This window comes from Coloeus monedula (genome assembly GCF_965178545.1).
Source record: "Coloeus monedula genome assembly, chromosome: 11".
NCBI classification, from domain to species: Eukaryota; Metazoa; Chordata; class Aves; order Passeriformes; family Corvidae; genus Coloeus; species Coloeus monedula.
In genome coordinates, this window is record NC_138791.1 from 6,666,868 (window position 1) to 6,685,337 (window position 18,470).

Consider the following 18,470-nt stretch of genomic DNA (forward strand, 5'->3'; position numbering starts at 1 on the left):
TAATCACTTCCTCAGTGAGGAGCACACAAATTACACACTCTAGAGTCACGAACTTTTACAGATCCCCAAGTATTGACACACCTTGTCCATCTCCCAATAGCCTGCCTAGATCCCAGGCACTCTAATCTGCTCCACTGCTCCCCTCCTCACTGCTATTCCAGCTCACTGCTCGATAGCAGACACACAAACTCTTACACTTATCTCACAGGCACAGACTTGACATTTTCACCAGGACAGTGAAATATATGGTACTTTCTTTAGATATGTATCTGGCCTGTATGTTGTCATTCAGGAGCTGAATTAACACAATTTCTACATTTTGGCTCTTTCAGTGACCCCTGGCTATGTCCCACCACCAGCTACCTTTGACTCTGAAGCCCTGGAGGCTGCACCATCCATTAATGCTGCTGGTCCAGCCAGGAAAAGGAGTGGTAAAGATAATCTAAAATGTTTAAGCAAACAGATGTGATGGGGGTTGACTGGCAGATTGCACTGCAGCCATTGCACTTGTGTGTGCCTAAAGCACTAAATTCTTGGCAACGTCAATCTAGCTTGAAATTTTACCTCATCAACTCCTGTTGCAGCTGAAGTGGAGATGGAAAAATATCCTACACCAAACAGGTGTTGGATGGTCTGTCTCCTTGGCTAAAGCTGATGCATAGCATTTAACAGTGAAAATCCAGGGCTTTCATTGATTGCTTTCACCTGCCAAAGTACTTTCTGCAGCATTAAGTTCTGTCTTTGATGGGTTTGTGGGATCATCTGGTACTGAATCTGTGGCTTGAGCTGCCTTGCAAACCCCTGAGCTTTAGGTTGTACCTAACCAATGTCTTGGGAACCTTGTCATGGCTCTGCTGCACAAGGAACTCTTTCCTTCATCCTTTCCCATTGCTAGCTCCCAGAGAGAAGACGCAGAACTTGCCTTTCAGTTTTCAAACTGAAGCAGATTTGCTTTGTTCTTCCTGTTTGTAGTTCTGTTTCTAGATAAGATTTATTTCTAGTTTAGATTAGCATTTCCTGGGAACATGTCTGCCTTAAGCCAAAGTGGACAAAAATTCACATTCCATTCAATGAGAACAACTGGAGGAGGCCACAGATCAGAATGCCTTTCCCTCCAGTGCCACACCTATTGTGCAGGGTCTGGGCCTGTCATGTAGGAGTGTGTTTGAGGCAGAAGGAAAGTTTTGACTGTCTTCTGCAGACAAGAGAAGGATCCATCACTTTAGATACTGCACTTTGAAGGAGCACTTCATCTATGGACCTGTGTTCCGTGCTTTCTTAGTCCTGGTTAAAATACAGCCTGTGCTGTCCAGTGCTGAGCACAGTGTAGCCTTTGATTCTGAAGTTGCCTCTCTGTTTAAGGAAGGAAAAAGAAAGCTGATGGCAGCAAAGCTGGCTCTGCAGATCGTTCTCAAGCAGATGACAGTTCTGAGGGAAACCAGCCTGATACTGAGCTCTCCGAGCTGGACAAGGTAGGTGTATAGCCCTGGGGACTTGCAAGGAAGACAGAACAGGGAAGATGCCATAGATACATAAACAAAAGCTTTGAGACAGGGGTTGTTCATTCCAAAGTTAATCACAGTCAGTGGCTGCATTCTGCTTTCTGGCACCTGCCTCCCATCAGAATTTTGAAAATTGCCCCTGCAGAGGCCACTCTCCTGCCATTTCCTTTTCAGACTGCTGCTGATAGAGAGGCAGGAAATCCTCTGGCACAGCTGCAGAGCTATCGCCCGTACTTCCGAGAGCTGGACCTCGAGGTGTTCACTGTGCTGCACTGTGGGCTGCTCACAAAGTCTGTCCTGGACACAGAGATGCACACAGAGGTGAGTGGAGCAGCCTGAAACCCACACTGGTGAGGCTTTGTGTAATGGCCTCTCTCAGAGGCCTTGGCCCTCTCTGTTCCACTGAAGTGCACAACAGGTTGGTGTTAAGATGTGTTGGTCCAGGGCTGTGAGCTGGGGACCAGGAGAGCATTTGGCCCCAAGTACTTCAAGGCACTGAGAAAAAAAGGACTTTCCTGAGAAGAACTGGTATGTTATGTAGCAATGTTAAAAACAAACTAATGTAAATATTGCATAAAAGGAGAAAGGTACTGTATAACATGTCTAGCTCTAATGGGAAGAAAGAGGCTTTAATATTGAGCACAGGTAAGCTATGGGGTGGTAAATACATGAAGTACTGCCTATCAAAAAGAACCTGTGGCATAAAGTAAAGCCTGTATTGCAAAAACTCAAGTGTCTCAAGGCATCAGGAGATCCTAAACAGCACAAATGTGGGACTGGAGTCATGGAGGTGCTCTCAGTGAACAGGTTCCCGTGTATCATCTGGGAGCTTGTATAAAACTGCATTGCTATGGCTGTGGAAAATATAAGTGCTTAATTTTGTTACCCTCTTTGTAGGAAGGCTGAGTCCATCTGGAGTCTCATTTTGTCAGGCTACAGTAAATGCATAAAATGCGAAAAGGCCATGGCAGGCTGGAGCACAGCCTGGTCTGCCCTTGCAGGACAGCTGTCTCTGTGCATGCAGGTCACAGGCCAACTGGAAGTCTCTTGGGCCATGTGGCATTATTTCAAATTAACTTCTTGGCTGTTACTTGGTGAATTTTGTGACTCTTTGGGCTTAAACCTCTTTTTATCCTCAGGAGCTTATTTTCAATGTCAATGTCTATAAATCTGTTCTTCCTCAGTTGTTAAGTTGTACTGACATTGCCTCAGCTGTTTAGACCATCAGGATGGCTTTGTCCTTTGAGTAAGTGGAACCAGTGCCCCATACCTGCCATGGGGGAGCCATAAAACCAGTCATCTACCAAATAAGTCCCTCCTGAGGTTAAGCAATCCAGGAGACATAACTGGAAACAGGGTGAACTTGAGCTTCAAGGCACTACCGTTACATCTGCGTCCTGGGATTGACTGTTCTTTTCATTGCAGGCTTGTGAAGTTGTGCAGCTGGGGCCTGCTGAGCTTTGCTTCCTTCTGGATGACCTGTGCTGGAAGCTGGAACATGTGCTGCCCTCGGGCTCCACAAGGAGGGTGCCCTTTCCAAAGGCAAGAACAGCAGCACATCAGGGGCCTCCAGGGCTTTCCCGAGAAATGTTTTTCAGAATTATTTTCATTTGGTAGTTGAATGGAAGTGTGACACCCAGCTCTGTGCTAGAGCAGCACTTGCTCTTTCAAAAGAGACTTGTGTACACTGCTTTTGCTGAAGTGTTTGCAGCATCTGGTTCTCTGCACATCTCAGGAAAGGGTTTTTAACTGAGGGAGTCTTGTATCCTCAAAACTCAAGTGACCCTTTTCCTAGCCCTCCCTGGGGAGACTGGCTGTGCTGTTCAAGAAGCAACCCAGGTTATCCAGGCCAGATGGCTGCAGCAGCCAGCAGAAGCTGCTGCATCCATGTTTCTGCTTTTTCTGCATTGGAAATCCCCCTGAGTGCAGGGACTCCTTGCTGATGTCTTCAGGAGAAAAGTAAATGCATGTCCCACTGCATTAAACTGGGAAATGCACTGCAACCTGATGGGCTCTGTCATATTCATTGTTCTTGTTTTTCTACCTATCTTAATTCCCATGTGCAGAGACTGCCTTCACTTAGTGTTTGAGTAAAGTGTTGAATTCTCTGATCTTAAAGGTGTTTTCCAACCTAAATGATCCTCTAACAGAGCTGTGTGTCACATCAGTTTTATCATTTTAGTCAAATGTTATGCACTTGTCTGAGTTGGTGGTGCTTGTTCAGCAGAAGCCATCTTTCCTACCCTGTGACCCTCCCTGACCCTATATGACATCAGGAATTGCACTGCTTGGCTGCAGTCTAAGATGTAGCAATTGAGGTTATTTTCAAGAAAGGCTGATGAAACAACTTTTAACTTTTGGGTTTGCTGCAGGAAAGAGGCAACAAGGATACTGGCTTTTCCCATCTGTGTCAGAGATCCCCCAAGGAAGTTGCTATGTGTGTGGTTAATCTACTAAAGCCATTGTGTAAGCACATGGAGAACATGCACAACTACTTCCAGGTCAGTGGGCAGCAATTTTGACCAAAAAACCCTCAAGTTTTGTCTCCTGTAAAGATATTTTCCATTTTGTTGGGGGAAAAAGAGTCACTTTGTTTTCTTGAGGTTTTTTAAACATGGAATTTATGGAAATGGATTCTTGTGCCATTATCTTTGTTTGGAATAGCATTTAATGAATTATTTGTTCTGTATTAAAGGCAGCTGTACAAAATCAGGGTGCAGAAGATGAACCAGGAGTGAACATCCAGGAGCACCAGCTGATGTCCTCTTGCTACCAACTGCTGTTACTGACTTTTCGCTCCTTATTTGCTTGGTGAGTTTAAAAGAAAAGTCCATAGTTGTACCCATTTATTGCTTCCTCTTCTTGTTTCTTTCCTTTAAAGTGTTTGCACCCTGTGAAAGGCCTGCCAGTTATGTAAAACAACCCACTGGAGTGGGTGGACACTTCTAAGCACTTCTTAGTTAAGCCAGGCTTCATTGCCTGATTGTGAGCTGTGCTAAAGCTGTAGGTGATGAAGCGCTGAGCTGGGTAGAATTCAGTCAATGGGCTTTTGGGTCAAGATCAGCATAAGAGGTATTCTGGCACACCTAGCTGTGAAACTTCCATTCTGTCTAGGGATCCTGGAATTTCTTACCCATCCTTTCCCATTTCCTTCCCCTCATCCTTTGCTAAATTGTCACTGCCAGAATCCTGAGTGATAGAAGAATTTCTTCTGCAAAGGAAAAGGATGAATGTGCATTGGCAACAAGCCAATGCTATTGATGCATTCAAGCTGGATTCACAAATGTCCAACTCGGAAATGCTTGTGCAGCCTGCAGACTTCTACATCTGTTAACATAATCCAGGATAGTATCATAAAAGTTTCTTTCCAAACCCCAATTTAGATTTGCATGTGGAAAGCATTTTACCTTTGTTGTACTTCATAAACAGTAGTAACTGCATAAAAAGTCAAGTCTGAGGTCTGCCTCTCCTGTTGGCCACTACTGGAACCTCGAGACCCCAGATCCACTCCTGACTATTCCCAGATTTGTCATTCTTTCTTTAGCCAGAGTGAATGTTGGTTGTTCATGAGCCCATCTATCTTGTAAATCAGAGAACCTGGTCTACTTTGTAACAGGCAGCTCAAGCTCAGTTTTGCTGTCCAGTATAAAATAATTCTGTTTTGCTGTAGGTCAGACAGCCATATACTGGGGTGAGCTGTCCATCCACTACATTCAACAACCAAATTACAGCTCCTTTTACATATGTTTAGTCAAGGCCTCTTATATTACCAGTTGTTAGTTAACTTGTGTGGTACAGGTGCACTTGAGCATTACCATTATCAAGCCCACCTGTTCAGTCTGTAGAATTGGAATGTGGATGTATTTGAGCTTTTCTAGCATACATACCCTCACAGACACTGTGCAAGAAATAATGAAGATCTTTAGAGTTTTCCTCCCTGTTAGGCTCCTACCTGTTGTTCAGGAGGTGACCACCACCCACAATCACTGCATTCGGACAGCAACTGTCATTATACATCCTCTTATTTTCAGGTCTCCATAGCTTTGGCTTAGTATATATGGACCTCCAATTATGGGAAATGGCCTCTCCTCACCAAGCTAGAGCTGTAGTCTAACTGAAAAGTTAGTATTGTTTGTGCTCAAGGCTTTCCATTCCCATTGAGTTTTCAATTTTTTGTGTCCCTTTATAACTTTCATACTGCAGGACTCTTCTTGAGTATCCAGCTCCTCTACTTTTCATCTTGCCAAATATGCTTAGATATGCATTTGCATCTGATAGCTCTTCTAATCTGATGTTGAACTGGATTATTTTCCCCCTCAGGAATGGTTTTTCTCAGCATGAAAATACTGACTTGCTGAGGTCAGCTCTCCAGGTGCTTGCAGACCGGCTAAAGCCAGGAGAGACAGAGTTTCTTCTTCTTGAAGAACTGATAAGGTAGAATCTATATCACAAGGCTTGAAATGAACAGATTTCAGGGATTTTTCCCCGTTTTGTGTGGGCATTATGGGTAAATGTGTGTTTGGGAGCTCTCATAGAGACTACACTCACTTCAAACAGAGCTTTGTACTTAATTGAATGGCAGTGTAGTCAAACCTCATGAAAAGGAGTAAAAAATATAAAATGTAAAATACACATGAATCTGTGGATCTCATTTGTTTATATGCTGTTTGAGACAAGGAGATTAGTAGGATTCACAGAAGGAATGACTGTGTTCTGGAGAGTTAAAATGCTTACAGGTACACTAGGCAAAAGCAGTATATAAAGCTGTTGCTAGACTTAGAGTGGCTGGAGCTTGAGGGAAGTTTCTCAGTGACTGAATTCCTATGTATTAGTGGCAGATAATGCTTTCTTCAGAAGGGCACTGCCAGGGACAAAACACTGGGATAGGGAGACTTGGATATGAGATGGTGTAGTGCTTCCTTTTTATTTCTGTGTGTCTGAGACATTACCCTGTCTACACTGTTTTTACCTTTTCCCTTTCCTGTTACCCTCAGTGAGAGTTTTCAGTACCTCCTGAATTTCCAGCAGAGTGTTCCCAGCTTCCACTGTGCCTACATCCTCACTCAGCTCCTGATTGCCATCGCTGAGAAACCCATGTCTGGCTGGAAGAAGGAGAAAATGGGTAACGTGTGAAGAGCCACTCATCTCAGATTAGTTTTTTTGTGGTCTTTGGCCTTTTAAGGGAGAGATTTCCCTTTTGCATCCTGGTAATCTCACTGGGTGAACAGTCCTAGCCATTAATGAAGGGAACAACTGTAAATATATCGGAACCTCTTTGGTACTTGTTCTGCTGTGCCTCAGTCACATGCAGACAGGCAGACTCCAGCTGGTGTTTTTAAAAATGAGAGCTTCACAGCTTTTAGGAGTTCTAAGCACGAGCCTGCTGTTCAGTGTTGGTACCAGTTTAATCACTGGTTATGGAGGTGACTTATCACAGACTTAATCTGATGTAACTTCCTACTGTAAGTACAGATGTTTGTGATAGCTCATTTCCAAAATTTATGGAAATGAGCTGCAAATACAGCTGTTACTCCAAGGCAGAAAAAGGAAAACCTGTAAGTTCTTAGCCCCATGCAACAAATGTTTTCAGTTAAGAAAGTTCCTCTCATGGATTGGGACCCATTATGTAAGATAAACAGCAGATAAGGGACAGACATGGTTGTAGGGAATATACAAGAAAACTACTTGGTCTCCACTTCAGCACACGCTGAAATTAAGACTCCAGACAGTTGCCTCTCTCAGCCATTCCTTGTCATACTAAGACACCTCTAGAATTTGTCCTTCTCCAATCCCCATAGCCACACAGAATTGTAAGTTCCCTCCTTAAAGACTGTTTTACTATTTTAAACAGTCCCACTTTGGGAGAGCTACTGACTGAGTGTGGTAGGGAATAAGATATTTTAACTAATCACTTCCTGATTTTAAACATTTCTGTAAGAGATAAGTGGGTTTGTTTGCAGTTTTGATTTCAGAAATCTGCAAACTTTAAACTTGTCTTTTCACATTTATTATTATAGTGCTGTGGCCAAAGGGCCAAGTCACTTGTTATTGGAATTCCATTTCTAGAAATGGATACCCTAAGGGTTGCATATGGCCTAATTAAAAGCAAACAGATGGCACACTGTAGGAACTGCCAAACAAATAAGGTTTAACTTAAGTTTGTCAGAAATGGCCAGAGGTGGATCATGGTTCTGATGTGAACAGGTATTCCAGACCAGGGACACACTGGATGTGCAAATATTTTGTTATCATGATATATATCCTTTTGGCCTTGCAGCTTTTTAGGGAAAATGCATTCTGACTTACAAAGTTCAGGCACATGAGGAGTAGTGATATTGTGATCTTTCAAAAAATCATTTGGACACGCTGCTTTTATATGGAAGAAGGAAATTTTTTGGATTCTTCTTTCACTAAGTTATCCCTTATATTCCACAGCTTCTCTAGCAAAGCAGTTCCTCTGCCAGTCCTGGGTGAAGCCCAGTGGAGACCGAGAGAAGGGCAGCCAGTTCAACAGTGCCCTGCACACCCTGCTCTGGTAAGGCTCAAGCCATTCCCTCAGGCATGCCAAGACACTCTTTATTTTAATGATTACTGTTGCTGCAGAGGAATGGCTCCTCTGAATCACAACCCTCATGCTTGCACAGCTTAGCCTAAAGCCCTTTTTTTACACTGTTTCTAAAGCACAGTTTCTTTCTTGGTTTGAAGTGTGAGGTCCAGCTGAGCACCTTTCCTCATCAGGTCCTCTGTCACTTGTGTCAGGAAATTCTCATCGATGCCCTCCAGGAGACTCATGGATTGCTTATGCCCTACTGGGCTGTCCTTCCAGCAGGTGTCACAGTGGTTGGTCTGCCATGAGGATCAGGGCCTGCAACATGGGGGTACTCCTGGCTGTCTGTAGAAGGCTTTGTTGGCTTGTTCCTGATACAGGTGGCCTACAGCAGGCAGCCATTGCAGTGTCACCCATACTTCTTGGATGTTCTCTCTCATAAAGGGCAATTCCACTTCATCCTCTTCCCAGCCTGTCCTTCCTAAACATAAGAATGAGGAAGTACTGAATCTAGGTACGTTTCAGATCATGGTAGCTTTTAATGACATCACTGTGAGAGTTCTAAGCAGTGCTTTGGGTTTCCTGCATGTGATTACCTTCGGCAGGGAAGAGCTCGACAGTTTTAGGCCACATGTTTCAGGTAGGGTGGTGTTCAAGGCCTTGTCGTGTCATTCTGCATAATATCTACTGATCAGCTATGCTGGTTTTGGATTTAGTGTCTACCTGGAGCACACAGATAACATCCTGAAAGCCATAGAGGAAATTTCCGGTGCTGGTGTTCCTGAACTGATGAACTCTGCCAAAGATGGATGTTCTTCTACTTATCCTACCCTAAGCAGGTAATTATAACAATAGAAACCTTGAATTCTATGATATGCATAATGGCAATTTCTGCTTTTAAATACTTAGTTTTCTTATTTTGGGGCCTGTTATGGTTTCATGTTGGTACTGTGGTGGCTGCTCTGGACACTTGTAAACATTGTTTTGGCACTATGCAACAGGGTAGCACATGGTAGCTTTATGCCAAAGTGGAATGTCCCGTGCTGAACATGATGTTGAGTTTATTGCTGTGAACCATTTTAACTGGAAAATGAGCTGCTGTCTGTCATCAGGTGTGTTGTCTCTGTGCTATTGTGGTGGTATAAAGCACTCCAAAAGTCACCCTCAGAGGCCGGGGGTGGCTGTAGGCAATCCTGGGCTGGTATGCAGTGTGCAAAAACGCACTCAGGGTGCTGCTGCCCCTGGCATAGGAATGTGGAAGCAGGGATGAAGAATGTTCCTGCACTCTGAAACTTCCAAAATCATCTTATGCTGAGAGCTGCAAGCCTTCTATTGTGCACCCCCAGAGCTACAAGGAAGCAGTGGTGTCTAGGTGTGGTTCATACCGGGGCAGTGGTAGTGACTTCCCAGGATTCTCCATCTGTTTGGGCAATTGGGCTGGGCTAGACATGGTTATGAGTCTTAATCCTGTGATTTCCTACTGAGAAGGATGCCCAGCTGGGCAACATTTGAGTTTTCTGCACCATTTTGGTGACAAGCAGCCTATCTAGATACTCAGAGCTGACTTGCAGTTTTTTCATTTTCTCCATAGGCAGACATTCCCAGTTTTCTTCAGAGTAATGATGGCTCAGCTGGAGAGTTCAGTGAAAAGCATCCCAGCTGGGAAACCATCAGACTCAAGTGAGGTAGGAAAATAAATGCACTGGACTCTTTGAGGGGAGCTCAAGTTAAACTGGACAGTACAATAAAGATGTATAACTTGGAAAGGAATTTACTTCTGAACTTTGTGTAGGAAATGCACTCAGACACCTTCATTCATCAATGTATATCAACACTGATATACAGGGGGACATATAAGGAGCATCTTTTTTTCCTGATTTGCACCATGTCAAAAATGTAGTAAATCCAGCAGAAGCTGTAACCAGAAAATAGGCATTAATGAGCAAATTACTAAACTGTGCAGTTGTTCTGCACATCTGTGTGGGAGCACAACATTATTTTGCAACCAAGAGCTGCTCTGAGAGCAAGGAACTGAGTTAACTCCCATCACTTAAAGCCACAGGCTGGAATTGCCGTGGAGTGTTTTTGCTGTGATACATATGCTTGTGGTGAAGCTTTGTTCCTCTCTTCAACAACAGCAGTGCTTTGGGTACAGCAACTGCTGAAAGCACATCCAGCAAGGTGAGAGGAAATGCACCATCTTGGGTTATTGTCCCCTTGCATCCCATAGGTGCAACTGGAGAAGCTGCTGCGCTGGAACATTGCTGTGCGGAATTTCCACATCCTCATTAACTTGGTCAAGGTGAGCTTCTGGTTGTCCTGCCTTTACCTTCAAATTCCTAGCAAGACCTGGTGTTCCCAGGCTCATGAACACTGGGGAAAAACATGAAGTGTGACTGACTAGTGGGAACAACCCGAGGGTGGTAATTAAAGCCAGTAATAATCTGTGCGCAGTCCCACTGGATGAAATATTTCCCTCCATCAGTTTTGGAGCTGGTTCTTTGAGTGTCTGAGAGTGTGATACTGTTTGGGGCAGAAGGTGATAGCACAGCTGCGCTGTTCTTCTTGGGAAGGTTGGTCGTTGATTATTTTTACGTATCTGAAGGGATAATTGGCAAGCCGAGGTTTTTCAAGTCCAGGTTTTTCTATACAGCAGCATTCACTGGAGCCCTACCTGTGCTCCAGATGCCTTTTCAGAGCATAAAGGGTAGAGCTGGACCACTTAGCCCAGTTTTGTCCATAGTTCAGTTTAGTCCATAGCAGCACCAGGGTACCTTCACATTATTTTGCCCATCTCAGTTTTGCTTTGTTCATTATGTGGTTATTTGCCCATCAGCTGGGCTTGGGTCTCTTGGGTCCCAAACTGTTAAGAACTTTAGACTCATTGAGATAATTTTGTGCCATCTGCAAAAGGTGCACCTTAGACCCCCAAACAGCCATCCTGTCAAGGGCTTCCACCTGAGAGCCACGACAGTTCATGTGCTTATGTGATGTTCCTGCTGAAAGTTGAGAATGGATGCTGCCTTAAAGCAGGGTTCACACATTCACAGGGGTGTGCCATAAAAGGCTGTTTTCAATTGGGTGCTGTGCTTACATGGTTTTTTTAGACTTGTGGACTGATCTGACTCTTACTTTCCTCTTGTCCATGTAGGTATTTGACAGCAGGCCTGTACTCAGCATCTGCCTGAAGGTAAGCAAGAGTTCAAAATAACTGAAGAGAGCAGTTTAAGTACCAGCTTTCTTGAATCATTGCCTCCAGTGCAGTAGAGTGGGTACTGGATTCTCTGGAAGAAGCAGATACTGTGTTCCTTATACTTTGCTATACGTATATATGCATAGTGATTCTAACATCTTGCATTTAGTTCAGTTTTATTCCCAGGTGCCTGGTGGATTAAACCAGGGATGTGTACAATGATGAGACCTTGTCCTTCTAGCCTCTCTTTGCAGTGATTAAAGTGGGATGCTTTACTGAGCCTATATATTCCAGTACAGCCTTCACATGAATATAATCTTCTTCTAAGCAAGAACAGTCTCTGGGGTAGCTTGGAAGAATGTATCATTATCTCATCTGACTTTGTGATGGTTCTTTGAAAAGGAGTTTAAATTTGCTGTCTGATATATTTATCACTCTTTTATAGTATGGCCGCCTCTTTGTAGAAGCATTTCTGAAGCTTGCCATGCCTCTTCTGGACCACAGCTTTAAAAAGCACACGGTAATCCTGGGGACAGAACTGGCTGCAACCAGTTGGGAATCATGACTGATATTTTCTGCATACACACATCTTACCTCTATATCATAGCTCTTTGAAAGGATTGCTAAGACTAATGCTGTTTCAATATTCTTGTTTCTCTCTGGAAAAGTCCTTTGAGAATGATTTGCTGTTCTACTTATTTATTGCAGGATGATGTGCAGAGTTTGCTGAAAACCTTGCAGCTGAGTACCAGGCAACTTCATCACATGTGTGGCCATTCGAAGGTAAGATAAGTTCCAATTGCAGCACAAACTCCTGTCCTAAGGATGGTATTATTTCCCTTCCACTGCTTTTCCAGGGCACAGGCAGGTTCTACTTGCACACTTCCAGCAGTGTCTGTGCAAACAAAACTCTGAGAGAAGGTGAAATAGCCTTGTTTAATGGCCCAAAAGTTGAAGCATTTATTCTGGAAGTGGCTGACTTGGATGTTAGATGAGGCTGGCATAATATTTTTTAGGCCAGAGGTTCTGGACATCTTTGGTTGTTGGCATCTGTACAGGGGGTGTTTCCAAGGACACAAGCTAAGACCTTAGAGACCTTGAACAAAGTACAGATGCCAGACTGATAATATAGGAGAGAAGCTTTGCCAGTCACAAGAATCAGCAACAGGAGGCGAATGGGGAAAAAGCCCTGCTCAAAGTCCTCTTGAGGTGGCTTTCCTCTTGTTACGTTGGCAAGGGCAAAGGGAGAAGGAGGAGGGTGGTAGCACACTGCCTGTCTCTGTAGGAGACTTGGGGCAGGAAGGAAGGAGAGGATTAGAACTTTGCTTACAGTGTGGAGAGACAGTGCTTGTTGCAAGAGAGAGTCACACAGAAGAAAGAACTTCACGTGTGCTGCTTTGTTCCCAACTCCTAAAAGGTTCATGAACACTTGTCCAAGAAGGGAGCTTTACCAAAGCAGTTGAAGGTGGAAAGCCAGCTACCAGCATGGCTCCCAAGCCAGATTTGCTACCCATTTAGGCCAGAACTGGCATCAGGAGCATGGAAATTTAGCTGAAGATCAGAACATGCTGTTGCAGCTCTCAGCACAGGGTGAGAATTGGAAGCTGGCACAAACCCTGACAATGCTAAAAAGTCCTTCTTGTGTTTGAAAATGAAATCCTCATGCCTGCTTTAAAGTCACAATTCACCTTGTAAGCAGGATAACAGCATTGCAGCTTTCCATGTCATGTTTGTCTTTGCACTTGATCAGCATTTTCAAGCACTGTGTCCCCTGGTCCCTGTTAGCACAGAGCTGCAATTAGTGAGCACCCAGTTCTGCTGCTGCTCTGGTACAGGTCTCTGTGCCAAATCATTTTGCAAGAATGAGAAGGCAGAAACTGAATCTGGGGCAAGTAAATGTATGCCATGAATGCTCCATACTTGTTTGAAGAGGAGCTGACACCAACATTTGTTAAACCAACCTTGATTTCACTTTCATACAAACCTCATGGATTCTCACTGACCCGTTGTGCTGTGTGACCTAAGATTTGTCACTCTCCCTCAATACGTGTGGCTTTAAAGAGCATTACACAGCAGGCAACAGCAATCAGCTTCCCCTGTCATTTCCTAAGTATTTGTCATTTCCCCTTTCACACCAAGCCTCTTTTCTATTCACATATCTAACCCTGGGCATGTGGACAGTTTCTGGAGACAGATTTTTGCCAATGCCGTGGCACTTTGTTGAGTCTCCAAACTGCCTGCACACAGCTGGGCAGGTTCCAGGGCCCAGGGAGCACTGTGAGTGTTGATTGTGTCATTAGCAAGGGTTTTGCTGTTTTGGTTCTGATTAGTGCTGATGATTGCTCGGTCCTGCCTGTTACACAGGCTAGAGAACAGCTTGCTGTTGGTAATCAGTTACCCATTCCCTGTTGGCAGAACTTGAAGCAAAGCAGTGTCCCTCTGCTCAGGCATGTTGAACTCTTCCAAGAATGCAGGTGACCTGAATTCAGAGTATATCTAATGAGAACATCTTAATCCCAGAATATTACAAAGTATTCCCATGAAAGAGGAAAATACTTACGTACAGAAGAATTGTGCAGGTTTTGGCAGGTTGACAGGCTTTCTGGTTTAGCAGTGACTGCAGAATCTGTACTGCAGATTGAAGCCTAGCAGGAGGAGATGCTCACCCAGAGCTAAATCTCTTACGATACCTGGCATAGCTGCCCTTCCTCTGGTGGTTTTTGCTTACAGCAACTCCATCTGTTCCTCCTGTCCTAGTTCTCCAAAAGCCAGTGCTTTTTTGGTCCAGAGAAGCTGAGTTTGGAGATTATAGTGCACACACATGCCGTGCAAAGGAATTGCATGAGGCATTGAGCAAGAAAAGATTGTGTTGGAAGTGGTGTATTTAACACCTTTTCTCATTTTTTCTTTTCTAAGCTTAGGAATTCAGCAGAGGAGTTACTAGCCTCTCTCTAGAATTCATGACAAAAACTGAGGCTTCTTTTTTAATCTGAGTGAATATAGATGTTTGGATTGTTACAAGGGATCATTTTAGACAAAATACTGATCTGAGCTTTATTTTTTAACAATAGCTATAATTTGGCCAAGAAGTGATGTAATCTGGGCAAGCTTTGCGGGGTTCATGTCCATCCCACCTGATAACCGATAGCTTTTAAACAGCCAGAACACTTAGGCAAGAATCAGTCCTCATCAGATTTTATTATTGTTTCATAGATTCACCAAGACATTGGACTGACCAACCATGTGCCTTTGTTGAAGAAGTCCCTGGAACAATTTGTGTACCGAGTGAAGGCAATGCTGGCATTCAACCACTGCCAGGAGGCTTTCTGGGTTGGCATCCTCAAAAATCGGGATCTTCAGGTGAGCATCACTGCCCTGCCTGGGGCAGTTAAAATCTGGGAGAGAACAATGCTCATTTTGTCCCGACAATTCTAAATCTCCCCTTGTTGCATGGGTATAGCCAAAAGGCCAAATTCAGTGTGACCGTAGTACAGTCATGTCTAGTGCAGGAGAAAGAAGCATTTTATTTTAAGATTAAGAATCTGCATCTCTAGGCTCTTGCACTGAAGGATCAGATTTGATTGTAATGAACAGGTATGGGGATTTTTTGGCTGTTCTTTGGCAAGAACTTCATTCACAAGAGGGAAGAGATAAAGGTCATTTGAACAGGTTCCCACACTTTCACGTGTGGCTTTAAAAGAAGCCAGTTCCGGCTCTTCATCTTCCACTGTAGAAGCAGGACAGTTAAACAAAACCTGATTTTTTTTTTACTCTAAGTCTTTTTATTTAAGAAGACAACAAAATGCCCTTTTCTTCCATCCCACCCTGGCATGCTTTGGCCGCTTTGCATACACTCAGTCCACATCTTTCGCGTTCATCTCAGGGAGAAGAAATTCTGACTCAGGCCTCTGAGGAGAGGGGCTCGGATGAGGACGAGGAGGGCTCGGCGGAGAGCCCCACTGAGGAGGTACAGCAGGGGCTGCCGGACTGCGCCTCTCGAAGGCGGCGGAGGGCGGGGGTGCAGCTCCGGCGCTGACGGCAGCGCGTTCCGCAGGAGCCGAGCGGCAGCGACACGGACGGCGGCGAGGAGCGCGGCGAGGAGCGCGGCGGGGCCGGGCCGGGCCCCTCGGCAGCGCGGCCCTGAGGCGCCGGACGGGCGGGCGGGGCCCGGCTCCCGCGCAGGCGCGGCGGCGGCGGCGGCCATGTCGGTGCAGGAGGACCCGGTGCAGCGGGAGATCCACCAGGACTGGGCCAACCGCGAATACATCGAGGTGATCACCAGCTCCATCAAGAAGATCGCGGACTTCCTCAACTCCTTCGGTGAGGGCGCGGGGCGGCGGCGGGGGCTGCGGGCGGGGCGGGCCGAGCCAGGCTGTGCCCGCGGTGTCTCACTGCCGCCTCCCCGCAGACATGTCGTGCCGGTCCCGGCTGGCCACCCTGAACGAGAAGCTGACTGCGCTGGAGCGGAGAATCGAGTACATCGAGGCCCGGGTGAGCAGCGGGGCGGTGGGCCGGGTGCGGGCTGGGCCCGGGGCCGGCCCTGGCTGAGGCTTTTCCTTTTCCCGTAGGTCACCAAGGGGGAGACGCTGACATAGGCCCGGGGCGGCCCCGGCCCCCGCCGCCGGAGCACCGCCGCCCCGCACCCTGCTCGGGGCCCGCCGCCACCGCCGCCGCCTCTGCTCGTGTTGCCAATAAACCGCTGTGCTCCTGCCCTGCCTGCTCTCTGCCTGCCTGCCTGGGGCCGGGCCGTGGGATGCCCGGCTCCCTGCCACCGTCCTGGATGTCCAGAGCCTGCCCTTCCATCTGCCTGACCCACGGGGTTTGGGCACGCATTCCTTCCCACGTGTGGTGGCCGTGCCACAGGGGCCGCGGGCCAGGCTGTTGTCAGCTCCTGGAGGCACCTGATCGGCCTTTGGGGTGCTTTGTGCTCCTGCTGGGATCACAGCAGAAAATCTGGTGATCCCTGTGGTCTGGAGGGTGTCTCAGCCTTCACATGTGCACGTGTCAGGGCAGTGTGGGGACAGCAGGCTCACCTGGCATGGTGCACATGCCACAGAAGAGGGCCCTTTGCCAGCACCAGGGAAGAGGTGCTTCTCCTCTCTGCGAGGCAAGTGGCAAGGAGAAGGAAGTCTCTCAGCCCTTCCCACCACTCCTCTGTTTATCTCAGTTCTTCAGTGGGCATCTAGATCTGCAGATTCACTGTTCGTATTTAGCATTTGTTGGGGAGTCCATGGAGTTGGTGTCAGCAAAGGTTTTATTGCTTCCCAGCAGGCTTTAAATACCTTGATATATTCTCCCAACTGTAATCATAGCTTTTTCATGATGGCAGTGTCATGCCTACAGTGTTTACTGTGCACCTGGGTTACTTAATGTTTGTTATGTTTTTGAGGCTGTCTGACATCAGCTGGTTCCTTGCTGATGTAGGTCCTCCTCCAAGCTCACGGTTTTGTTCTCCATAGGAATATCTGTGTTTTCCATTGTTTGAATAAGTGCTCCTCCAGCCTTTCCCTCAGCTCTCATGGTGGTTACTGTCAGGTTGGGCTGCACACCAGCGAGGCTGGGCTGCTTTTGGAGCATTGTACCTGTGGAAATGAGTGCTTTGTAGCAGCCCTGCAGTGGAGTGGAACAGCCGTGGGTCACTGCCCTTAGGTGTAGGGGCCATATCAAATTAGACTGTTGTCATATGAAAATTGATAGATGGAATGAAAGCAACTCTCTCTTGGCTCCAAGGTGGCTGCTCTGTAGCCCGAGTACGTCAAAAGTACTGCCATGGCCCATGCACTGCTTACTGTGGATGTGCTGGAGTGGAGTCCTGAGATCTCCATGGTTGGAGATAACTCAGTATTTATCTGGAGAAGGCCCTGAACTATCTGGTGTTGAAGTTGGCCCTGCTTTGAATGGGACAGGGGTGAGGCAGAGACCGCCAGAGGTCCTTGCCTAAATTACGCTAATATTCTTCAATTCAAGGAATGGTAGACAGGGTACCAGACATCCCTGGGACTGGGGCTGTAACTGGGCTGACCTCTTAACTCAAGATCCATTGCTTGTTTCTGTTCCCAGCTAGTAGTGTGGTGTGTCTCGGATCCCTTCCTGGTCTGCTGTCTGGCTGTTGTAATGGCTCTTTTTCCTCTGATACCAGGATTTCTCAAAGGAATAGGTTTTGCCATGCAGTTGGTGGGATCTGCTGGAAGGTGCCGCTCCTCCCAGGAGATGTGTTCTCGCAGAGCCTCAGCACTATGGGATCAGCCTGTCTGGTTCATGTCCCAGCAGGGATGCTGAGCAGCTCACTGCAGTACAGAGTCTGCCCCTTTCCTTTCAAGGAGTCTTACTAGTTCCCTAAGGAACCAAGTGTTCTGGTTGGGTGCTGCTTATTCCAGGCCATCTCTGGGAGGTGGGGAAGCCTTCTGGTCCTCAGGCTGAGACTGCTGCTTCCAGCAGCTGCTGTGAGGTGCAGCCTTGTAACAGATGGAGCTTTGCTACATTTCATTATTTTAAATACTGGGGAATTCTGTTTGCCTTTTTTTCTTTGTACTGTACTTTGGTTTTGGGGTTTTTTTTTTCAGAATATGATGCCCCAGGAACCTACATTAAACTTTTCTGGAGTGGATTTGTGTATTCTAATTTAGATGACTGATTTATGTGGCGTGTTAGCGGTGCTGTTCTTCCCACCACACATTTGATGTAGCAGATGGCAGTGTGCTCTCTGTCCTCACAGCATGCTGTCCTTGTCTCCTGAGAGGGCTGGGTGCTCTCCTTATGGTCAGCAGAGACCTGTTGGTGGTCTGAGACCTTTTCCCAGAGCCTGAACTGTAGAGAAGCTGGTTTGAAGCCTCTTACGAAGGTGCCAGAATTGACCTAGAGAGGCTGAGCCTCGCTTGAGAAAGGTTTGCACTCTCAGATGACAGACAGTGGGATTGTATTGCTGACTGGCTGCTGGACAGGCAGAGAGGCCTCATGGAGTGATTGGAGCAGTCCAGCAGTCCTCATTAGAGGCTCCAAGGTTTGGGAATGAGCAGTAGTGTTTTGATCCTGGGTGGGGGACAAGGTGTGTTGGCATCACGCTTTGTGTGGTGTCAGCAGAAGAGGGATCTAGAGCTTGATTCCAGCTTTGCGTAGCCCAAAAAGGTTGTAGTCTCTGATCCAGAGCTCATCTTTTAAGATGAATGGATTGGACCAGACTTCTCAAATAGTTCTAGCTTTTAGTAAATACCCTTTGGGCTCTCTCAGT

General features: G+C 46.3%; 2 protein-coding genes across 2 annotated transcripts in view; both read left to right on the forward strand.

The window, feature by feature from the left end:
* The window catches only part of FANCD2 (FA complementation group D2), a gene marked incomplete at its 3' end in the record, with an annotated part of 35,192 nt that extends 19,806 nt beyond the window's left edge, over positions 1-15,386 (forward strand). Inside the window, exons 26-43 of the mRNA XM_082289086.1 lie at positions 333-431; positions 1,363-1,472; positions 1,677-1,823; positions 2,928-3,044; positions 3,875-4,007; positions 4,202-4,313; positions 5,823-5,936; positions 6,497-6,624; positions 7,938-8,037; positions 8,766-8,888; positions 9,641-9,734; positions 10,280-10,351; positions 11,201-11,239; positions 11,688-11,762; positions 11,951-12,025; positions 14,456-14,602; positions 15,126-15,209; positions 15,297-15,386. Coding sequence (XP_082145212.1) covers positions 333-431; positions 1,363-1,472; positions 1,677-1,823; positions 2,928-3,044; positions 3,875-4,007; positions 4,202-4,313; positions 5,823-5,936; positions 6,497-6,624; positions 7,938-8,037; positions 8,766-8,888; positions 9,641-9,734; positions 10,280-10,351; positions 11,201-11,239; positions 11,688-11,762; positions 11,951-12,025; positions 14,456-14,602; positions 15,126-15,209; positions 15,297-15,386 — 1,859 coding nt within the window. The remainder of the gene's footprint in view (positions 1-332; positions 432-1,362; positions 1,473-1,676; positions 1,824-2,927; positions 3,045-3,874; positions 4,008-4,201; positions 4,314-5,822; positions 5,937-6,496; positions 6,625-7,937; positions 8,038-8,765; positions 8,889-9,640; positions 9,735-10,279; positions 10,352-11,200; positions 11,240-11,687; positions 11,763-11,950; positions 12,026-14,455; positions 14,603-15,125; positions 15,210-15,296) is intronic.
* A 43-nt stretch (positions 15,387-15,429) lies between these two features.
* Positions 15,430-15,953, forward strand: BRK1 (BRICK1 subunit of SCAR/WAVE actin nucleating complex). The gene is made up of 3 exons (XM_082289097.1): positions 15,430-15,562; positions 15,651-15,733; positions 15,811-15,953. The coding sequence occupies exons 1-3, from the start codon at positions 15,445-15,447 to the stop codon at positions 15,835-15,837; spliced, it is 228 nt and encodes a 75-aa protein (XP_082145223.1). The 5' UTR covers positions 15,430-15,444; the 3' UTR covers positions 15,838-15,953.
* The last annotated feature ends 2,517 nt before the right edge of the window (positions 15,954-18,470 follow it).